At 44.5% G+C, this 17,939-nt stretch overlaps 1 protein-coding gene across 3 annotated transcripts; it reads right to left on the bottom strand.

Moving 5' to 3' along the window:
* Positions 1 to 1,422: 1,422 nt before the first annotated feature.
* On the bottom strand, positions 1,423 to 16,898 carry pafah1b2 (platelet-activating factor acetylhydrolase 1b, catalytic subunit 2). 3 transcript variants are annotated; one of them, XM_067970952.1, is made up of 8 exons: positions 16,737 to 16,898; positions 15,368 to 15,466; positions 13,657 to 13,737; positions 7,409 to 7,608; positions 6,154 to 6,243; positions 4,120 to 4,236; positions 3,735 to 3,857; positions 1,423 to 2,573 (listed from the first exon to the last, which is right to left on the bottom strand). In XM_067970952.1, exons 4-8 carry the CDS (start codon positions 7,487 to 7,489, stop codon positions 2,295 to 2,297), a joined length of 690 nt encoding a protein of 229 aa, XP_067827053.1. In that variant the 5' UTR covers positions 7,490 to 7,608; positions 13,657 to 13,737; positions 15,368 to 15,466; positions 16,737 to 16,898; the 3' UTR covers positions 1,423 to 2,294. The 3 variants fall into 3 exon arrangements, with proteins under 3 accessions (XP_067827053.1, XP_067827052.1, XP_067827054.1); XM_067970951.1 differs by lacking the exon at positions 13,657 to 13,737; XM_067970953.1 differs by lacking the exons at positions 13,657 to 13,737; positions 15,368 to 15,466.
* Between the last annotated feature and the right edge of the window lie 1,041 nt (positions 16,899 to 17,939).

Here is a 17,939-nt window from a genome sequence, read left to right as displayed (position 1 = left end):
TGAAGGGCAAGCACTGAGCTCATACTGCTAGATGGACTTGTCTGAATCAATACGAGCCAAATAATTAAATGGTACTGAATTAGTGTTTGCAGCTGATGGTAAACCAATAGCCAATAGATTAATGAAGGTGCATTATAGTGAAGAGCAATACAAGAGTTACTTCAGAATTTGCTGGTTCTGTATTTTACAGCTACCTGTGAATGACATGATGAGACTGTAACCGTGCAAGTGCTCTCCAATGTTCGCTAAAGGCCTGATCGAGGGAACAAGGAGGGAGTTCAAACCGGAGAACGTCAGATGTATACGTGACGAAGTTCTTGCAATGTAAAACTCGGGTGAAGCAATAATCCTATACGTTGGGAGTACGAGCAGGGAGACACAGGTCCAACCCTTCCCAACTCTACTCTACTGCTGATCCGTGCAGGGACTCCCCTCTCCCTCTCCCTCCGCTCACATCCCCTCATCGGCTGCCATCGTTTGTCCTTTGTCTAATGCTAAAAGTGTGGCACAGGTGGTGATGTGGGAGCAGGGCACCCACTTCACCCTCTTTAATAGCATACTCCCTGGTGGGAGCAGTGATGAAGAAAAATGGGGTTAAATTACAAACAAAAAAAAACTTCAAATCAGTATTATATATAATTTTTTTTTTAAAAAAGAAGAGGCTTTGTGCAATGTCCTCACACATAATCTCCCCCTTATTAATTCACTTCTAAGCTTCCCCCAGTTGTGAAAGGCACATAAATAATCCCACACACTCTGGGCAGTAGTTGATATCCAGCAGGGTGTTAAGGTAAACTATGTCCCCTTCATCGTGACACTGGTTTCACAGCGATCCTGATTAAAAGCCAGCAAGGCTGGTCAGCATGGAGCTGGTCCTATTCAGCATCAGGTGCCATGAGACTCAGCCCAGCTTCAGAAGGATACAACGCAAATTCCTCCGCTCTCCGCCCCAGGCCCCGCAGGAAAGTAAACTCCAATGGCCGAGTCCTACCTTTCACCGCACTACCCACTCCCCTCTCCCTTTTAACTACTGTGGACGTTTCTCATTTCTTTGGCGTGTGTGTCGTGTAGTCGCTAATTTAATCACTCGAGTTGCCATAACAACATCTTTACTACTCTGAAGGTTAGGTGAACGTTATCAGGAACCTTTACGCTGTGTAAAGCCTGGCTTCCATGATGTGGCAGTTAAAAGATAAGTCACAGGAGGGGAGTGGTAAGTTTTACTTAAGTAATGGCAGTCCTTAACTTCATCACAGCACGCACAATTCTGGTTCTGTGGTAAATAACTTTGTGATGGTTTATCCATGTCACAAAGGTGCTAATACAGGGACAGCTCACCCACCCACCCAATTCCTCCAAACAGTACAAGTTCAGAGAAACAAAACATAGAAAACGATGGGAAGAGAGCAAATAAAACAATAATTAAAACTGATTAAAGACTCCCTTTATGTTCCATTCTGGAAGTACTCGCTGTGCTGGGTCACTGACTCTCGTTAAAGCAAACCCGTAGCAAAGACGGGATTTTCTGTTACAACATGGTGATGGGCGACCGTGGAAATGTTTTGTCTTTCCAGTTCAAATAGGACAAGTTACATTAAAAATTTAGAATCGTAAACAGAAAGCCACCCAACATCACGCAATGTTATATGATGTAGCCAACACGGTGGTGAACCCAAAATGGTGAAAAAAGGCACCACATACGATACTCTCACTACCACTAGAGGTCTCCACAGCTCTCCAATTCCATAATGCAGTATTTACAAAGTCCTGTAGATTATCAACACCTAGTGGTCGGGAAAACTGTACATGGGTCATTTATTGTAAAAAGAACATCCGTACCGTACAACTAGCAATACTCTTAACTTCTGTGGCCGCTATAACTATGTTTAAAAGAGTTGGCTGTAAATAGGGATCCTATGTCCATTATTTCAAAATCAACTATAAAATCAATTAGAGCAGACTGATTTTATTTCTAATATATGGAGAGCACTGGCTAATTACCTCAGACACTACTATGTTTAATATGAATGACCTTATTATGCCCAATGACAGTAAAAGAACGACATATATATTAGCCGCACTGTGTATTTCAGATGTACCCTAATGCTCGGACTGCTTTGCTATGGAACATACAACATCCACTTCACAGGTAACCCTGCACTTCAAATATTGAAACAAATCAAAGTGCCTTTACTCAAACTCTCCGGGCAGGAGCGTTGCAGGATTCTATATGTAGCGCTGGTCAGATCCCAGATTAAAGAGGTGGTGATGACATATTAAGGGTTTGGATCCAATCACGCCAGGGTGGCTTGCTTCTCCTCAGGTGTCTCCTCCAACAGCTGAATGAGCAGTTCGTAGACAGGTTTGCAGACTTTGGCGTAGCCGATTTGGGTGAGGTGCAAGTAATCAAACATGTCATGGTGGGAGATCGTGCCATCAGAATGCACAAACTCTGCGTCGAGATTCAGAAACTGCATGTTAGGGAACTTCAGGAGGGACCTCTTCAAGAGCTGGTTCACCATCGCATTCTTCTCCCGTAAAGGATTGGGCTTCTCACCACGAGGCAGGAGACCCTGAGAGAGAAGCATCACAAATAAAACACATAAGAAGATAAACAAGAATTTCCTCACCTTTTGAGATCAAGGTTCCCTCCTTTTCATATTTTGTGTGTGTCAATTTTGTGCTAATCAAGAGGCGGGTTGCTCATGCTGGGGAATGGCCCATCAAGTACTCTCACATCAGAAATAGAGTAAAGCTCTCTCTATTCTGCCTTAATTCCACCCTTTGGGGGGGGGGGGGGGGGGGAGAGGAGGAGGAGGACTGTGCTATTCTGTGCTACGGGTTCATGGCCGCTAGGAACAGGGTCAAGACGGCCCTAACTTCAGTGGTTAGTTCTCCCCTTTCTCTTTCTTGGGTCTCTCTCTGTGCCACATAGCATCTCAGTCAAGACAGCAGGCAACGGATTACTCTCAGGCCTCAGCTGATGTTGCTCTGAAGCCAGCATGGCCGAGGGTAATGTTTCTTCTGCTTTTCCCCTCCTTCCCTGTGAGTAGGTGCCAAGCCTCGCACGGCACAGCCGAGATTGCACGGAGGACTGAGGAGGACCCATATCCTTCAAGAGGCAATGCACTGGCAGTTCTGCAACATGCCACCCTATGTTTCTCATTTGAGTCCCAGTACATCACAAGCCATTACCAAGCAGAGAGAACCGAAGATTAACCTGCTCCCAAGGCACCTGCCAATGCAGTTCTATAATCAGCTGCCAGGAGATATATGACACTGGCCCAAGGTGACTTACCTGCCTCGTTTCTCCAAGGCAGAAGCAGCCTATTTTGCTCGGTGCCTTCCCCAGAGATCAGGGAATTCACTTTGAGGAAAAACTCCAGACACAGTCCAGAAACTATTCTGTTGGTTGGTTAACCAACCATTGTCCTGCCACCCTGTGGAGTTCCCCATTGATGGACCAACCATTGTCCTGCCACCCTGTGGAGTTCCCCATTGTTGGACCAACCATTGTCCTGCCACCCTGTGGAGTTCCCCATTGATGGACCAACCATTGTCCTGCCACCCTGTGGGGTTCCCCATTGATGGACCAACCATTGCCCTCCCACCCTGTGGAACAAGACGTTAATACATCGAACAAATGTGTTACCATCCCATCCTCACAGAAAGGAAACTAAAGACAAAGGAAGACCAAGTTATATAAAGAAACAAAAGATGTAATGCACTCTTACCAGAACCACGACTTTGGCCTGAGGCTGCCGTATGTTAATGAGCTGTATAATGGCCTCGATCCCGCCAACTACTTCCTCAGCCGTATGTTCGTGATTGTTGGTCCCCACCCAGAGGACAATTACCTGAAAGCAGTTTGGATTTTTATTAAATCCTGACATTTAACTTTGTTATACATACATGTACATATATACAAATATCACTAAACCAAAAAGTCTAAGCTGTACATCAAACTTAACTTCCATTAATTACTTAAATCTGATAGATTGGCAGATGAACAGCTCGATTAATGTAATTTGTACGGATAAATACATCTCAAAAGGACCTAAACTCTTCCATACAATTCCGATGGTTTTGAATTGGTAGGAACCATTTTTCTCCCTCTACCTTGGGTTTGATGTTTTCCAGTTCTCCATTCTCGAGCCTCCATAAGATATGTCTTGTGGTATCTCCTCCAATCCCAAAGTTGAGCGCATGAAGTGGTGAGAACAGGTCCCTCCAGATCTATCCAAACAAACAAACAAACGAGATCACACACAGTTTTACTCTGCTAACCCTTTGATCAACCTAAATCTACATCAGATTACACAAGATCACCCCCGAGTAGGATTAAGTTCGATTTGATATGGTCTTCTATGAAATGAATGGCGATGGATAGTTAAAATTATACCAATAGTAATCATTAGGGTTTCCTTAGCTTATCAGACATTAAGAGGAAATTAAGTGACTCCCAATTAACTTTCATGCTACAAGTACATTCAAATGGAAATAATAGAGCTAGTTTGGGAGGGGATAAAATATACAAATACCCCTCTGCCAGATCATTCTTCAGTACCTAATGAAAAAAATATTTTCTCTTGTTTAAAAATGTAGCTTAATTCTCCCGTTGCCTGGTTCCCCTCACTCAGACCAATCTCCAGCTGTTAAGATGATGCATGAGAGGGTGGCCCAATGTGAGGGACATCAGTTCTGGTAGAGAGGAACACTTCTCCCATTTTTTTGTACCTGGCATCCGCAAGGAACAAATCCTGTTCAGGCACATCACAAAGATAGATCCCTCTGCATCGTCCAACAGCTAAAGAACTTCTGGAAGTCTTAACCCCAAGGTCAGAACATCACTCCTGCTGCACCCACGTGGCACTTTATTTCCCATTCCTACGGCCTCTGAGTGAGCCTACCAATCTAGTGCAAAACTATTGGCTGCGTGAGCCCAAATCTCATCCAATTAATTGGGGCTGGATTTTAGCCTAGGTCCCAGAAGTTAAAGAACAGTGTTCCAACCTTCTGAGTCACTCAGTCCCCAAAGGGATTTTAAAAAAAAATTGGATTTGTACCCAACTTTTATTTCTGTCTAGTATATTAAGGATTAAAATGTGCTTAAATGAGCAAAGCTCTCCAGGCCCTTTTGAGCAAGTGCTCTTATGAAAATTTAAAATGTATGCCCCTTCTAATCTATGGTCCTTTCCAATGTACAGCCCCTTTTACTTGCTTTGCTTAGCCCTATCAAATTCTAAAAATAAGAGTCATAGAGAGTCATAGAGTTATACAGCACGGATAGAGGCCCTTCGGCCCATCGTGTCCGCGCCGGCCATCAGCCCTGTCTACTCTAATCCCATATTCCAGCATTTGGTCCGTAGCTTTTCTAAACAATATTATTTGCTGTATTGTTTGCTTTTAGATTCACATCAAATTTCCAGCCTGAATATCTGGAATCCCTCGTCTAAGTAATGGGCATCCCCCGCCCCCCCCAAAAGATATCTGCGAATCTCTCTGAAGGAGTCAAGTTTCCAATATAAAGATATAACAACATGCCTGTGACACTGATGGACAGTAAGAGAGAAATACAAGCAGACAGAGTGCACATCAACACTGGCATTGAACACCGCACAGAATGGAGTTCATGATGGTCGTTGTGTGCAGTAGGACGTGTACAAGGGGTTAGTAATGAGCTCTAATCACACGTTGAGGACAAGCGAGTTCATCCTAGGCCCGGATCATAACAGGAAAGGTGGATGCAGCAAGGAGTGGTTATGTTACTGGACTAATAACCCATGTGGCAGCTTGAGAATTTGAATTCGGCTTAAAAAACAAATCTGGAAATAAAAAGCTGGTAGCAGCAAAAGTGACCATAAAGCTGTCGGATTGTCGTAGAAACCCAACTGGGTCACTAATGTCTTTTAGGGAATCTCCTGTCGCCTTTACCCAGTCTTGCCTATACGTGACTCCAGTCTCACACCAATGTGGTTGACTCTTAACTGCCTGCTGAAGTGGCCTAGCAAAGCACTCAGTTGTACAACCACCTTCTCAGGGAAACTTAGGGATGGGCAATAAATGACGGCCCGCATCCCGAGAATTAAATGGAGAAAAAATAACAATGTCTCCGGCATTGGACTGGAAAAGGACACTCGAGAGCTCACTTACCTCGTACTGCTGGAGAAGCTGCACCATGGAGTCCCCTACAAAAAGGACATCAGGCTCTTTATCCTTGCAGTCCAAGACAAATCGGCTGTGCTGCAAGTGTAAACATCTAATTGAAACGTGTACAGTTCTGCTCAACACATCATCAAAAAGATTCCATATAAATGTACTGCACACTATGGGGCCACCTGCTTTTTGTTTTCCCAAACCGTCAGTCATTCAATCTACCCGCGATCAGTTTTGGGAGTTCTCATTTGTATGGGGTGGAAGAACTCCTGGGTCCTCAAGAGAATTATTGACTTTTGGAGAAAGGAACATATTTTTGGTGTGTTTGGAACTCTCTTCCGTAAACAGCAGTTGATGCTAGCTCAACTGTTCATTTTAAATCTGAGATTGATAGATTTTTGTGAACCAAAGGCATTAAGGGATATGGGGCTAAGTCGGGTATATGGAGTTAGGTCACAGGTCAGCCACGAACTCACTGAATGGCGGAACAGGCTCGAGGGGCTAAACGGCCTACTGCTGTTCCTATGTACTGCACAACTTCTGACAGCCGACTCAATCCTACCAGGTGTCCCAAGCACCAGAAGCTCAGTCGTTATCCTTTTGAGGAGCTTCACTTCAAAATGAAGAAGAACTACTCTCAGAAGATCAGAAGTCTGGCTGCACTTCCGTGTAGCCCCTACATGGAGATATGTGCCCAGTCGTCATCGTTTTATGGAATTTGCTCATTAGATCTGCACAAAAACTGCATTCAACCATGGGAAATGATGCTATACCAAAAGCTGTTGCTCCCACACCTTCGGCTTTCTTAAAAAAAACTAAATTATTTTTAAACATTGACAAATCTGAAGTGCGGCGATCTGCTGCATGTTGATACTTCGGGGATTCAAAGTTCAAGCCTCTATGTTGGTTAGTTTGTAGATCTTAACTGTGCAAAGATACTGAGCAGAGACTCGTCGTCTCACCCCACAGGGAGGAGGGGAAAAAATGGACAAGAGTCAAAACAGGTTACACTTACTCATCCCCCCCCCCGGCGACCGGCTCAAACAGAGGATGGGCAGAGACCTGGGAGCAGATCAGCTGCAGGAAGCACTTTACCCAGTGTTTTTCATTTAGTCACTGTTTCTCTTTTGGGGGATTAAATGCTAGGAGAAATCCTACTGACCTAAACATTTTAAAATCTTATTGCTACTAGTGTGCGGTGGACAGACCCGGCTTTGCCTGCTTATCCGTAGAGCCAGCTCGTCATTCTCACCTGTGATTTCCAGCGGTCGTCTCCCTGGACATCCTCTGCGCAGAGTGGGATCGCGGCGGAATTAAAGTCCTCTTGGCTCATCGCTACCCCAGAGGTGGTTTCCAAAGATGAAGGCCAGGAATAAAGCAGGGAGCAGTGACTCTGAAGTGGAACCAGCACTCAAAGCCGGTGCGGTCTGCGTTCCTCTGTTAAAAACAGGTCTAGCAAAGAGACAAGAAATAAATGAACAACTCCATCTCACAGTATGTGTTTGGTAAACAATGTGCAGATAAAGTTAAAACTTTTGTTCCAGTCTAGGTAGGTATTGTTTTTAATAAAAGGGCCAGAAGTGCAATAGTCCAAGACCAGAACAGAACAGCAGCCCCACTGGTCCTGTTCATCCCAATTCTTTTCCCCCGACAGAACCCAACAACCACTGATCTCATCTTTCATAGTCCCTTAACCCCAAAGTCATCAAAGCACTTGCAGCAGCAGTGACATTTCCATTTACCACATCAGCGGTCCTAGAACTCTGGCACCAGATATGCAATCTTGCTTAATCAGTGATGAACTGTAGGTCGTTCATGCCACGTATTTACATCCACTGGGAAGTGGGTACGGTCATCTGAACAGATTTCCTGTGGGAGCCAAAAGACAACTCCCATCCCATCATCAACTGGGTTGCATTGAACCCAACTCCAAGAGATGAAATGACAGTGTGCTCACCCATCGTACCAGTGATCCCAATTCATCGGGGCTTATTTTAGATTTTACCTAATCTATAAGCTAAAATTACATCCAAATCTTTGATCAGAGACATTTATAGTCTATAGATCTCAGCCTACACTGCACTGGCCCATAACCATTCCATAAATTAACAACCATTAGGAGAAATAAAATGTCGTCTCTACTCTTATTCCGCCAGTGATTTTCTGATTACCATTACAGCAAAGGTATTCAGAAGACACCACCTGTGAATTTACTCCCCATCTAAGGCTTTTCTCTCATATCTGGGGTCTATAGTTAGCCGTTTTCAACCACAGCAGCAGTTGGTAGTGAATTAGCGTTAATGCTCCTGAATGTGGGGGTGGGAAGAAAGAGAGGGAAAAAAAAAATCACCCAACGTTCCGAGTGTTGATCATTACCCCAGTGGCCCATGCTGGAAAATGTACAGGTGGGTGTTGGGCAAGGACAGCATTGGGCTGGGCTGTGATGCACCCCACAACCAAACAGCCCATTAACACTCACAATCTAGGCTCAGACGTGAAGCAAGGACACTAGGGCAAGGTGCAGGAGATGGGCCAGTAACTGTGAAATGGTGCTCCTGCAAGAGTCAGCATTTGCAGGAAAGGAGAGACGTTTTCCAGCTGTTTATCCTTCATGAATCTTCTCAATTGTCTCCTTTTCTGTTTTTTTTTTGGTGGGTGGGTGGGTGAGGGTTGCTCCAGATATTTTTCTGTGGCTCAGACTGGCCCAACAGGTGAGTCCTCACTTGTCACAAACTAGTGTGCCTTTACTTACCCAATATCCAGGGAATGTGCAGTGAGCCTACGGATCGAACACTATTTCAGCTCACTGATTATCCCACACCCTTACTTGATCTTACTCAACTTCAGAAGGTGCAACAATAAACAATGGCTTAGGATAATAAACTGGGGTACAGATTTATTTCAACAGTAAACAAATGTGAACATGAGCAGGGATATATTGTAGGCATAAACTCTTGCCTCTTGAGTCAGGAGGTTGTGGGTCCAAGTCCCACTCCAGAGACCTGAGCACAAAATCCAGTGCAGTACCGAGGGAGTGCTGCACTGTCGGAGGAGCCTTCTTTCGGTTGAGACGTTAAACCGAGGTCCTGTCTGCCCTCTCAGGTGGACCTGAAAGGTCCCATGGCACTATTTCGAAGAAGAGCAGGGGAGTTCTCCCCGGGGTTCTGGCCAATATTTATCCCTCAACCAACATCTAAAAACAGATTATCTGGTCATTATCACACTGCTGTTTTTGGGACCTTGCTGTGCGCAAATTGGCCGCTGCGTTTCCTATATTACAACAGTGACTACGCTTCAAAAATACTTAATTGGCTGTAAAGCGCTTTGGAACGTCCTAGGTTTGTGATGGGTGCTGTATAAATGCAAGTTCTTTATTTCTTTACAGGCTTAACTGATCTCAACTCGGAGGTTGAAACCAATAAACAGTTGCTGCCGCTAGGCTGAATTTTGATATGAACTCTTTCCATTTAGTGTACACATCCATTCCTTATTTTTTCTTCCAAAATGTATTAGCTCACATTTATCTACATTAAATTGTGTCTGCCATTCTGCTAACCTATCTACGTCTTCCTGAAATCTTTTACAGTCCTCCTGTTAAACCTCCTACTGTTGGCTCATCAGCAAATTTCCGAGATTGTGCTATACCCAAGTGTAGATCATTTGTATACACTGAGACCAACAGCACTGACCCCTCAGCTACGCCACTTCCAAATGCTCTCCTGTCCATTTGCCCTAACTCGGTTTCCTGTCCACGCTGCTACATTTCCTCTGATACCATATTCCAGAAATTTTCGAACAAGCCTTTAGTGTAACACCTCATCAAACGCCTTCTGAAAATCATTTTAAATCGCAGAATTTCCAAAAGGCCATCATTGGAATGTTGGCTTTTATTGCTAGGGGGATAGAATATAAAAACAGGGAGGTATTGCTGCAGTTATTTAAGGTATTGGTGAGACCGCACCTGGAATACTGCATACAGTTTTGGTGTCCATACTTAAGAAAAGACATACTTGCTCTCGAGGCAGTACAAAGAAGGTTCACTCGGTTAATCCCGGGGATGAGGGGGCGGACATATGAAGAGAGGTCGAGTAGATTGGGACTCTACTCATTGGAGTTCAGAAGAATGAGAGACGATCTTATTGAAACATATAAGATTGTGAAGGGGCTTGATCGGGTGGATGGGGTAAGGATGTTCCCAAGGATGGGTGAAACTAGAACTAGGGGGCATAATCTTAGAATAAGGGGCTGCTCTTTCAAAACTGAGATGAGGAGAAACTTCTTCACTCAGAGGGTAGTAGGTCTGTGGAATTTGCTGCCCCAGGAAGCTGTGGAAGCTACATCATTAAATAAATTTAAAACAGAAATAGACAGTTTCCTAGAAGTAAAGGGAATTAGGGGTTATGGGGAGCGGGCAGGAAATTGGACATGAATTTAGATTTGAGGTTAGGATCAGATCAGTCATGATCTTATTGAATGGCGGAGCAGGCTCGAGGGGCCGATTGGCCTACTCCTGCTCCTATTTCTTATGTTCTTATTATAAAACTCCAACTTAGCAGGAGATCCTGTCCGGTGCCTTGTACTTGACAACTGGAACAAGGCTACCAATTATCCTGCCTCCTTGTGCTTTTAGTTGAAAGGATAGGACACTAGGACCATGGGGAAGCACCAGCTGATTTACTGTCATTGGTAGTCGGCCTCAGTCAAAGCCTCAGATTTTCCTGCTGGAGCTGCCAATGTCTTCAATAAATTCCGGCCATAAGAAAGTCAAGATGCAGTAAAGAGGAAAATGAGGAACGAGGGCTACAAGAGGTGGGGGGAGAGGGAGGGGAAATTACCAAAAGAATAACTAAAGAGAAGATATGGGGAGCAGGAGAAGAAGGAAAAAAATGAACATAAAAGGGGAAACCAGTCAAGAAAATAAACCAGAAAGGCACTCAGTCCCTCCTCCACACATCCACCATGATGCTCGTTATTTGTATGCACCGGTGATTTGGCTGGTCAGTCAAATTCAGGTACTTTCTGCCACCCTGATGCACTGCATGGAAAAGCCAGCGTTCCAGCATCGGAGAAAGACAGAGACCATAAATCACAGTGGGTGCTGGCTGCTGCAGTGCAGTGCTGAAAGCTGGCAAGAGGCAGAGCACAAAAGCACAACCAGACACCAAGCTCTTAGTGCCTTGGTCAGCGGGTCAGGGTGGCATCATTTGCACAAGCGCGCTGGCACATCACCGAAAGACAGAGCAGGCACCTCACTGCGAAACACACAACCGAGGAGATACAACAGGGCAGGTCAAAGCTTGGCTTGTAGATACACCAGCATCACAATACTATAGAAACATCCATCAGCAAGCCTGCGGCCGATACTTTTACAGCAGGAATTCCTTTGCTTCCCCTGCCTGTCAGCGAATTAGTTCTTAAGTTTTCAAAAATCTTTGTTAAACAGCTAGCTGCCATTTTGTACATTCTGGAATTTTAACAAATTGTTTCAGATTAGCAGCAGGTAAACCAAAGGCCCTCCAGAAACCAAAAATATATACACTTTTTTTAAATTCCACACTCGACACATTCTATATCTGGCTCCATTACAGGTTGTAAATTCTATCATAGTGATTGTGGCAAGCCAACACAATGGCTCAGTGTTGACAGTGAGCTTATTTAAAGTTTTGTTGCCAATAGACCATTCATACTTACACCAATAAAGTGATGATTACGTTGGTGTGAATTTTAAAAGAGGAGGAATATTTGAGCTGGGAAATAATACTCTCCATTTTAGCTACCTGGGGTCAGCGTCAAAGATTCCCAGGTCAGCTACAACAGTCAGTACATTAAAACTCTACTCTGCCCCAATAATGTGTCTGGCTCAAAACAGAGCCCCGTGTGACTTTTCCCATTCATGGCCTCTCGAGCGAGATTGCCACATTAAGGGGAAGCTAGTTAAGAACATGAGGGAGAAAGGAGTAAAGAAGATGTTGATAGGGTGAGATGAAGTAAGGTGAGAGGTGGTTCACGTGGAGCAGAGACACCGGCATAGACCTGTTGGGCCGAATGGCCTGTTTCTGTGCTGCAAATTCTATGTGAAATTAGGGGCAGTTGTGTTCTGCGGGCTCGTGGCCACCAGAACTGGGCTGAGACTGTCCAAACTCATTTCACATTGGGCCTTGACAGCCAGCAAACAAAGGCGACTTCCATCCCATCAATCGGGCTGGATTTGAACCCCGATCCCAGGCTGGCTTCTCGTGCGCTACCATGAATTCATCACCTGAAATTGCACTTCCCACCACCAGGAACTGCACTTCCCACCACCAGGAACTGCACTTCCCACCACCAGGAACTGCACTTCCCACCACCAGGAATTGCACTTCCCACCACCAGGAACTGCACTTCCCACCACCAGTACTTCACCCAATGTTCAAAATGCAACCCACAGACACAGCCCACATTTGGGAGGGTAAAATCTCTACTGCCATGTTTATCACAAGTTCAAGTGGACAACAGTATTACAAATTCACACATCCACCAATGCGTTTCATCAAATTCCTAGTGCCAACTCTGCAGCTGAAGCCTCACTAATACACTGGAAGCTGCAGCAGATCGAAAACCCCCCATGAAGAGGGTAGTTTACGGCCTAGTGACATTCTGCATTAAATGTAAAGCTCTCCTAATAAAAACTTCATTTTATACAGATATCAGCAGGATGCTCGGTTTTACATCCGCCTCTTGCTTTTGTCAGATAATTGAATTATTGTTTAAACAATAGGCTCATTCTTGGGCTATTTAACCCACTGAAACTTTACACCAGATAGGCTGGTGCACTGCATTAGTTCTGCAGTCGAGCGATAGGATGCAGGACGCAAGTCAGCGCAAGGAACACTCTCGCATAGTGAGTTTACACCATGATAAAGCTACCTGGAGAAGTCACCTCCCCACAGATAGGGGAGAAAGAGTAAAAAGAACCAACAGGGAGAGACACGGCTCTCAGACATCTCAGTTCGAACACAGCACATGACCACCCGCACCACCAACACCCCCCACCCTCCCATAGTTTGCCTGACACCAACTCTCGAGGACACACATAAAAAATTGGGCACTTGATGACTGCGTGTGACAGACTGTACAACAGCATCAGCCCCTGGGGGAGCAGGAGAGAAAACATGGGAAAGAAAAATTATATTAAAAATGACCTGGTTTAGGGGATCACGATTGAGCTGCTAGAAGTTGCAGACGGCGCTATTAGGGGTGACTCCATACAATATTTCACATGCACACACACAGAGCCTGACCTTCACTCAGCACCTCCCTCCTGGTGGCATCTCCGTAACTTCCAATCCGTTATGGAGGAAATCATGAGCTTAAATCTGCGTCCTCTCTCTCTCTCTCTCTCTATACAGAGTAGCATGTGGAGCCCAAATACTTTATAACACGCTGATTTCATACTTTTTAAATGTATGCTTATTGGAAAATTCTTTGCATCCCCACAAACATTTCACTAAAAATACATACACATTTAAAATCAGGCGATGGTAATGACAACAGGTTTTGGTGGTGCCTTTTATACAGTATGGAGTCTCAATCTTCCAAGATCTACAAAACATCGAGAGAGGCAATTCATGTCAATCAGCTGTACCGTACAGTAGCTTATAACCTTGAACATTATCCATCCATCCAACCATGCTAGATTCTACCATCTTGCAAACCCTCCTGGGCTGTAGCACCTGCACTGATGCACATCTCGAAAAGTTACTGTCTGTTCACCTGCATTAACAAACACATTCACGCACTCTTATTTTTGCACTTTCAGTCATGAACCAGATGTGAGATTTTTTGACGTTGTGATTCTTATAATTTATTTTCAGGAAAAATATTAATACACTGGGCATACCAACACCACACTTAAAGTACTGTGGATAGTTCTGGTATTCATATTAAAAAGGATATAGAGGCACTGGAGAAGGTGCAAAAAAGACATACAAGGATGATATCAGAACTGAGAAGTTATAAGCATCAGGAAAGGCTGAACAGACTGAGACTCTTCTCTGTGGAAAAGTGAAGGCTGAGGGGTGACATAATAGAGGTCTTTAAAATTAGGACGGGGTTTGTTAGGGTAGACATTGAGACGATGTTTCCACTTGCGGGAAGTCCAAAAATAGGGATCAGAAATATGTAAGATAGTCACCAATAAACCCATAAGGAATTCGGGAGAAACTTCTTTACCCAGAGAGTGGTTAGAATGTGGAACTTGCTACCACATGGAGTGGTTGAGGCGAATAGCATAGATGCATTTAAGGGGAAGCTAGATAAGCACACGAGGGAGAAAGGAATAGAAGGATATGCTGATAGGGTTAGATGAAGTAGGGTGGGAGGAGGCTTGGGTGGAGCATAATCACCGGCAAAAACCAGTTGAACTGTTCGTGTGCTGTGAATTCTATGTAACACCCGATTTCACCAAATTCAGTCACTCACGCCTAAGAGTAGAGAATATTATTAAGAGGTATAGGGATAATTTTTGCCTTCACCATTTAGGTGGTCATTGATTGCTTTCACGTATACAACCTGCTCAATTCTCAGTTTCATTGAAATCAATGAAAGTGAAAATTGGGAAGATTCTATAAAAGGCGTGCGATCCGCTCTGTCGGTTTACTGCCCAAACAGTGAAGTTGAAAATTCCCCCTATGATCTCCATCCGCACCTTGATGAAATGAATACTCATCACACAGCCTCTTCCTCTAACTCATTCTTTCCCAGGACCTCAAACCTGTGGACTTCCTCACCTCCCTCAGTCCTACCTTCCTCACACAACCTGCAGACTTCTCAAAACTAAGCATGGAGCCTTCTCTTAGGGCTCTCAATTTAAAAAATAAACCAGGTGACGGAGAGTTGCCAGCATCTCCTCACAAGTGTGACAAGACAGCCTGAATCTCCTTGCCTCTGTTGGGACATTCTGTTTCTCCTACGGGAATTAATCATCCCTAGGATCAAACCAGGGCTTTTACAAAAAGGACATTTCAGTTATCTTTACCCCATTCAAAAATTAAGCAGTGAGAAAGAACTGCTACTGCTATATTTTTGTCAGTCCATTTTTGTTAAATTTATGAACATTTTAATTTAGACAATTAATGTTCCTGATCTCAAGGGAACTACCTTAGAGAAGTTGCTGTGCCTGACAATGCAGAGAAGCTGAATTGAGTAAAAATAACACAGACTGCTGAATTACCCCAGGGTTATTGATGATCTGTGTTGATGTTAATCCAGCTCCCTCACTATCGGGCTCACCAGCCCCCCTCCTGATGATGCCACTGTTTAAACAAAAGTACTGAAACAGAAAAAAAAATTACAGTTACTTCTAAAAAAGTTTCATATTTAATTGGAGTCTTAATGGCGAGACAAAAGCATTAAATTTGAATTGTACCCATCCACATTAACACTACCGGTGAGCACAATTCCCAATCTCATGTTAGATTTCACCAGACCTTGAAACAGATAGTGTAAATATAATTTATTCCCAAATAACAAAGTAATAAAATACAGAAACATAAAAACATACACCATTTTGAGCTTTCACAGTGATCTATAAAATTACCTTTTTAAAAAAATACAAATCTTAGCCTCATAAACTGGGGTAATAAACATTTCCCACCGTAAACACCCAGAATCAGTATCGAGCACAGGTACAGCACAGACAGGTGCAAAGTAAAGTTCCCTCTACTCTGGCCCAACAACACGCTCCAAAGATCCAACATCAGAAATGCACCAGTGTGACATTTTCCAATTTCCCACACTAATCACGCTGTGGCCATTCTTGGATTATTTTTCAAAATATTTCCAGTAATCTTCATTACTGAATTAAACCCCCCCCCCCCAAAAAAAAACAAAGAAACCCAAACAAAATGTGTTATTTGGGTGGCTGGCTGTACCTGCAGACATATTCCACTGCATTCTTTTCATCCAGCACCAATCTTTTTATATATATATATATATATATATATATATAAATATATATATACACAGATCACAATCTGAATCCTTATTAGGAATCAGGGATGCTGACCCAGAAATGTCGACAGATTTAGACAGAGAAGTGTGGGGGGGGGAATTAGACAGAGAGGAGGGGGTGGGGGGGAATTAGACAGAGAGGAGGGGGTGGGGGGGAATTAGACAGAGAGGAGGGGGTGGGGGGGAATTAGACAGAGAGGAGGGGGGAATTAGACAGAGAGGGGGGGGGAATTAGATAGGGGGGGTGGGGGGAATTAGACAGAGAGGGGGGGGAATTAGACAGAGGGGGGGGGGAATTAGATAGGGGGGGGGAATTAGAGAGAGAGAGAGGGGGGGAATTAGAGAGAGAGAGGGGGGGGGAATTAGAGAGAGAGAGGGGGGGGGGAATTAGAGAGAGAGAGGGGGGAATTAGAGAGAGAGAGAGAGAGGGGGGGGGGGGGAGTTTTAAAAAAAACCCCTACAGTGCCACTAAAATGTGGAATGTGCATCCTGTATTTACAGGCCATCAGCACCAGGTATGTCCCAGAATTGTAAAGACCAGCTGCACATTTAAGGAGGGATGGAGGTGGGGGAATCCCATGGATAGATACCTGCACTGGAGGGAGGGCTGCAACCACTGCTTCCCCCACTCTGTATCCACTCGAGTCTCCTCTTTTCCTGGGGGGGGGGGGGATTTTCCTGCTCCCAGACTCTGCCACAAATGTATCCAATTTCCCTGGAACTACGGCATTCCACCAACTTCCGCCTGCGCCTGTCAATCAAACGGGCAGCGGCAGCAGAAGTCCCGCCTTTACCCTGCCCCGATTGGCTGGGACCGCCGTCCCGCACGGCCCCCACCCTCCTCGACCAATCAGGCAACGCGATTGGCTAACCGAGCTGTCAATCACAGCGGGGGGGGGGGGAGACCTGTCAATTAGCGGGCTGGATGCTCGACTCGCTTGGAGAGAGGAGGGGGAGGGGGTGGATAAATACAGAAAGCAAAAAAAAAAATAATAATATTATCTGCAGCCAACTCTCTGAGCAGCTTTTTTGTTTTGCTGATCGATGCGTTTCCATCTGCGATCTGCATTATGTGAATCGGAAATGCTGCAAGTTATGGTGAAATAAGGACCTCACTTTGTGAAATCTCCCCCCCTTTGCTCGGGGCTCAGTGGCCGCGCCCAAGGGCCTCTGCGCATGCGCTGCGTGTAGCGCCCTCTGGCGGCGGTGCTGTGGACTGCGCCTGTTGGTCAGTGACTGGGGACTGGGGTTTGTGGAAGGGTCATGAACCTGAAAGAATGGTTGACCAGGCCCTTTAAACCTCATTCACTTTGGTTTTAAAAAATGCAAACCTATTTTGCTTTTTGAAAATACAAAAAAAAACGCAGATTTGTGTGCTTAAGGAGAGATTTTTAAAAACAGTGACTGTTCGTAAACTGGAATAAGACAATTGTAAACAATTTTACAACACCAAGTTATAGTCCAACAAATTTATTTTAAATTCCACAAGCTTTCGGAGGCTTCCTCCTTCCTCAGACTATTCACCTGAGGAAGGAGGAAGCCTCCGAAAGCTTGTGGAATTTAAAATAAATTTGTTGGACTATAACTTGGTGTTGTAAAATTGTTTACAATTGTCAACCCCAGTCCATCACCGGCATCTCCACATCATGGAATAAGACAGAGTAACATTGTGGATGGGACCTTTCATCAGACTTCTGATGAAGCTGACCCATCCCCGGATTTCCATTTGTTTGAATGGGCTTCTCATGCTTTGTGATAAATCTCGCTCCTAACATTTCTTCAGTGTTTGTCGC

This window comes from Heptranchias perlo, chromosome 33 (genome assembly GCF_035084215.1).
Source record: "Heptranchias perlo isolate sHepPer1 chromosome 33, sHepPer1.hap1, whole genome shotgun sequence".
In the NCBI taxonomy this organism is placed as follows: Eukaryota; Metazoa; Chordata; class Chondrichthyes; order Hexanchiformes; family Hexanchidae; genus Heptranchias; species Heptranchias perlo.
The sequence above is the reverse complement of the archived record's forward strand: the minus strand, read 5'-3'. Positions and strand labels throughout refer to the sequence as shown.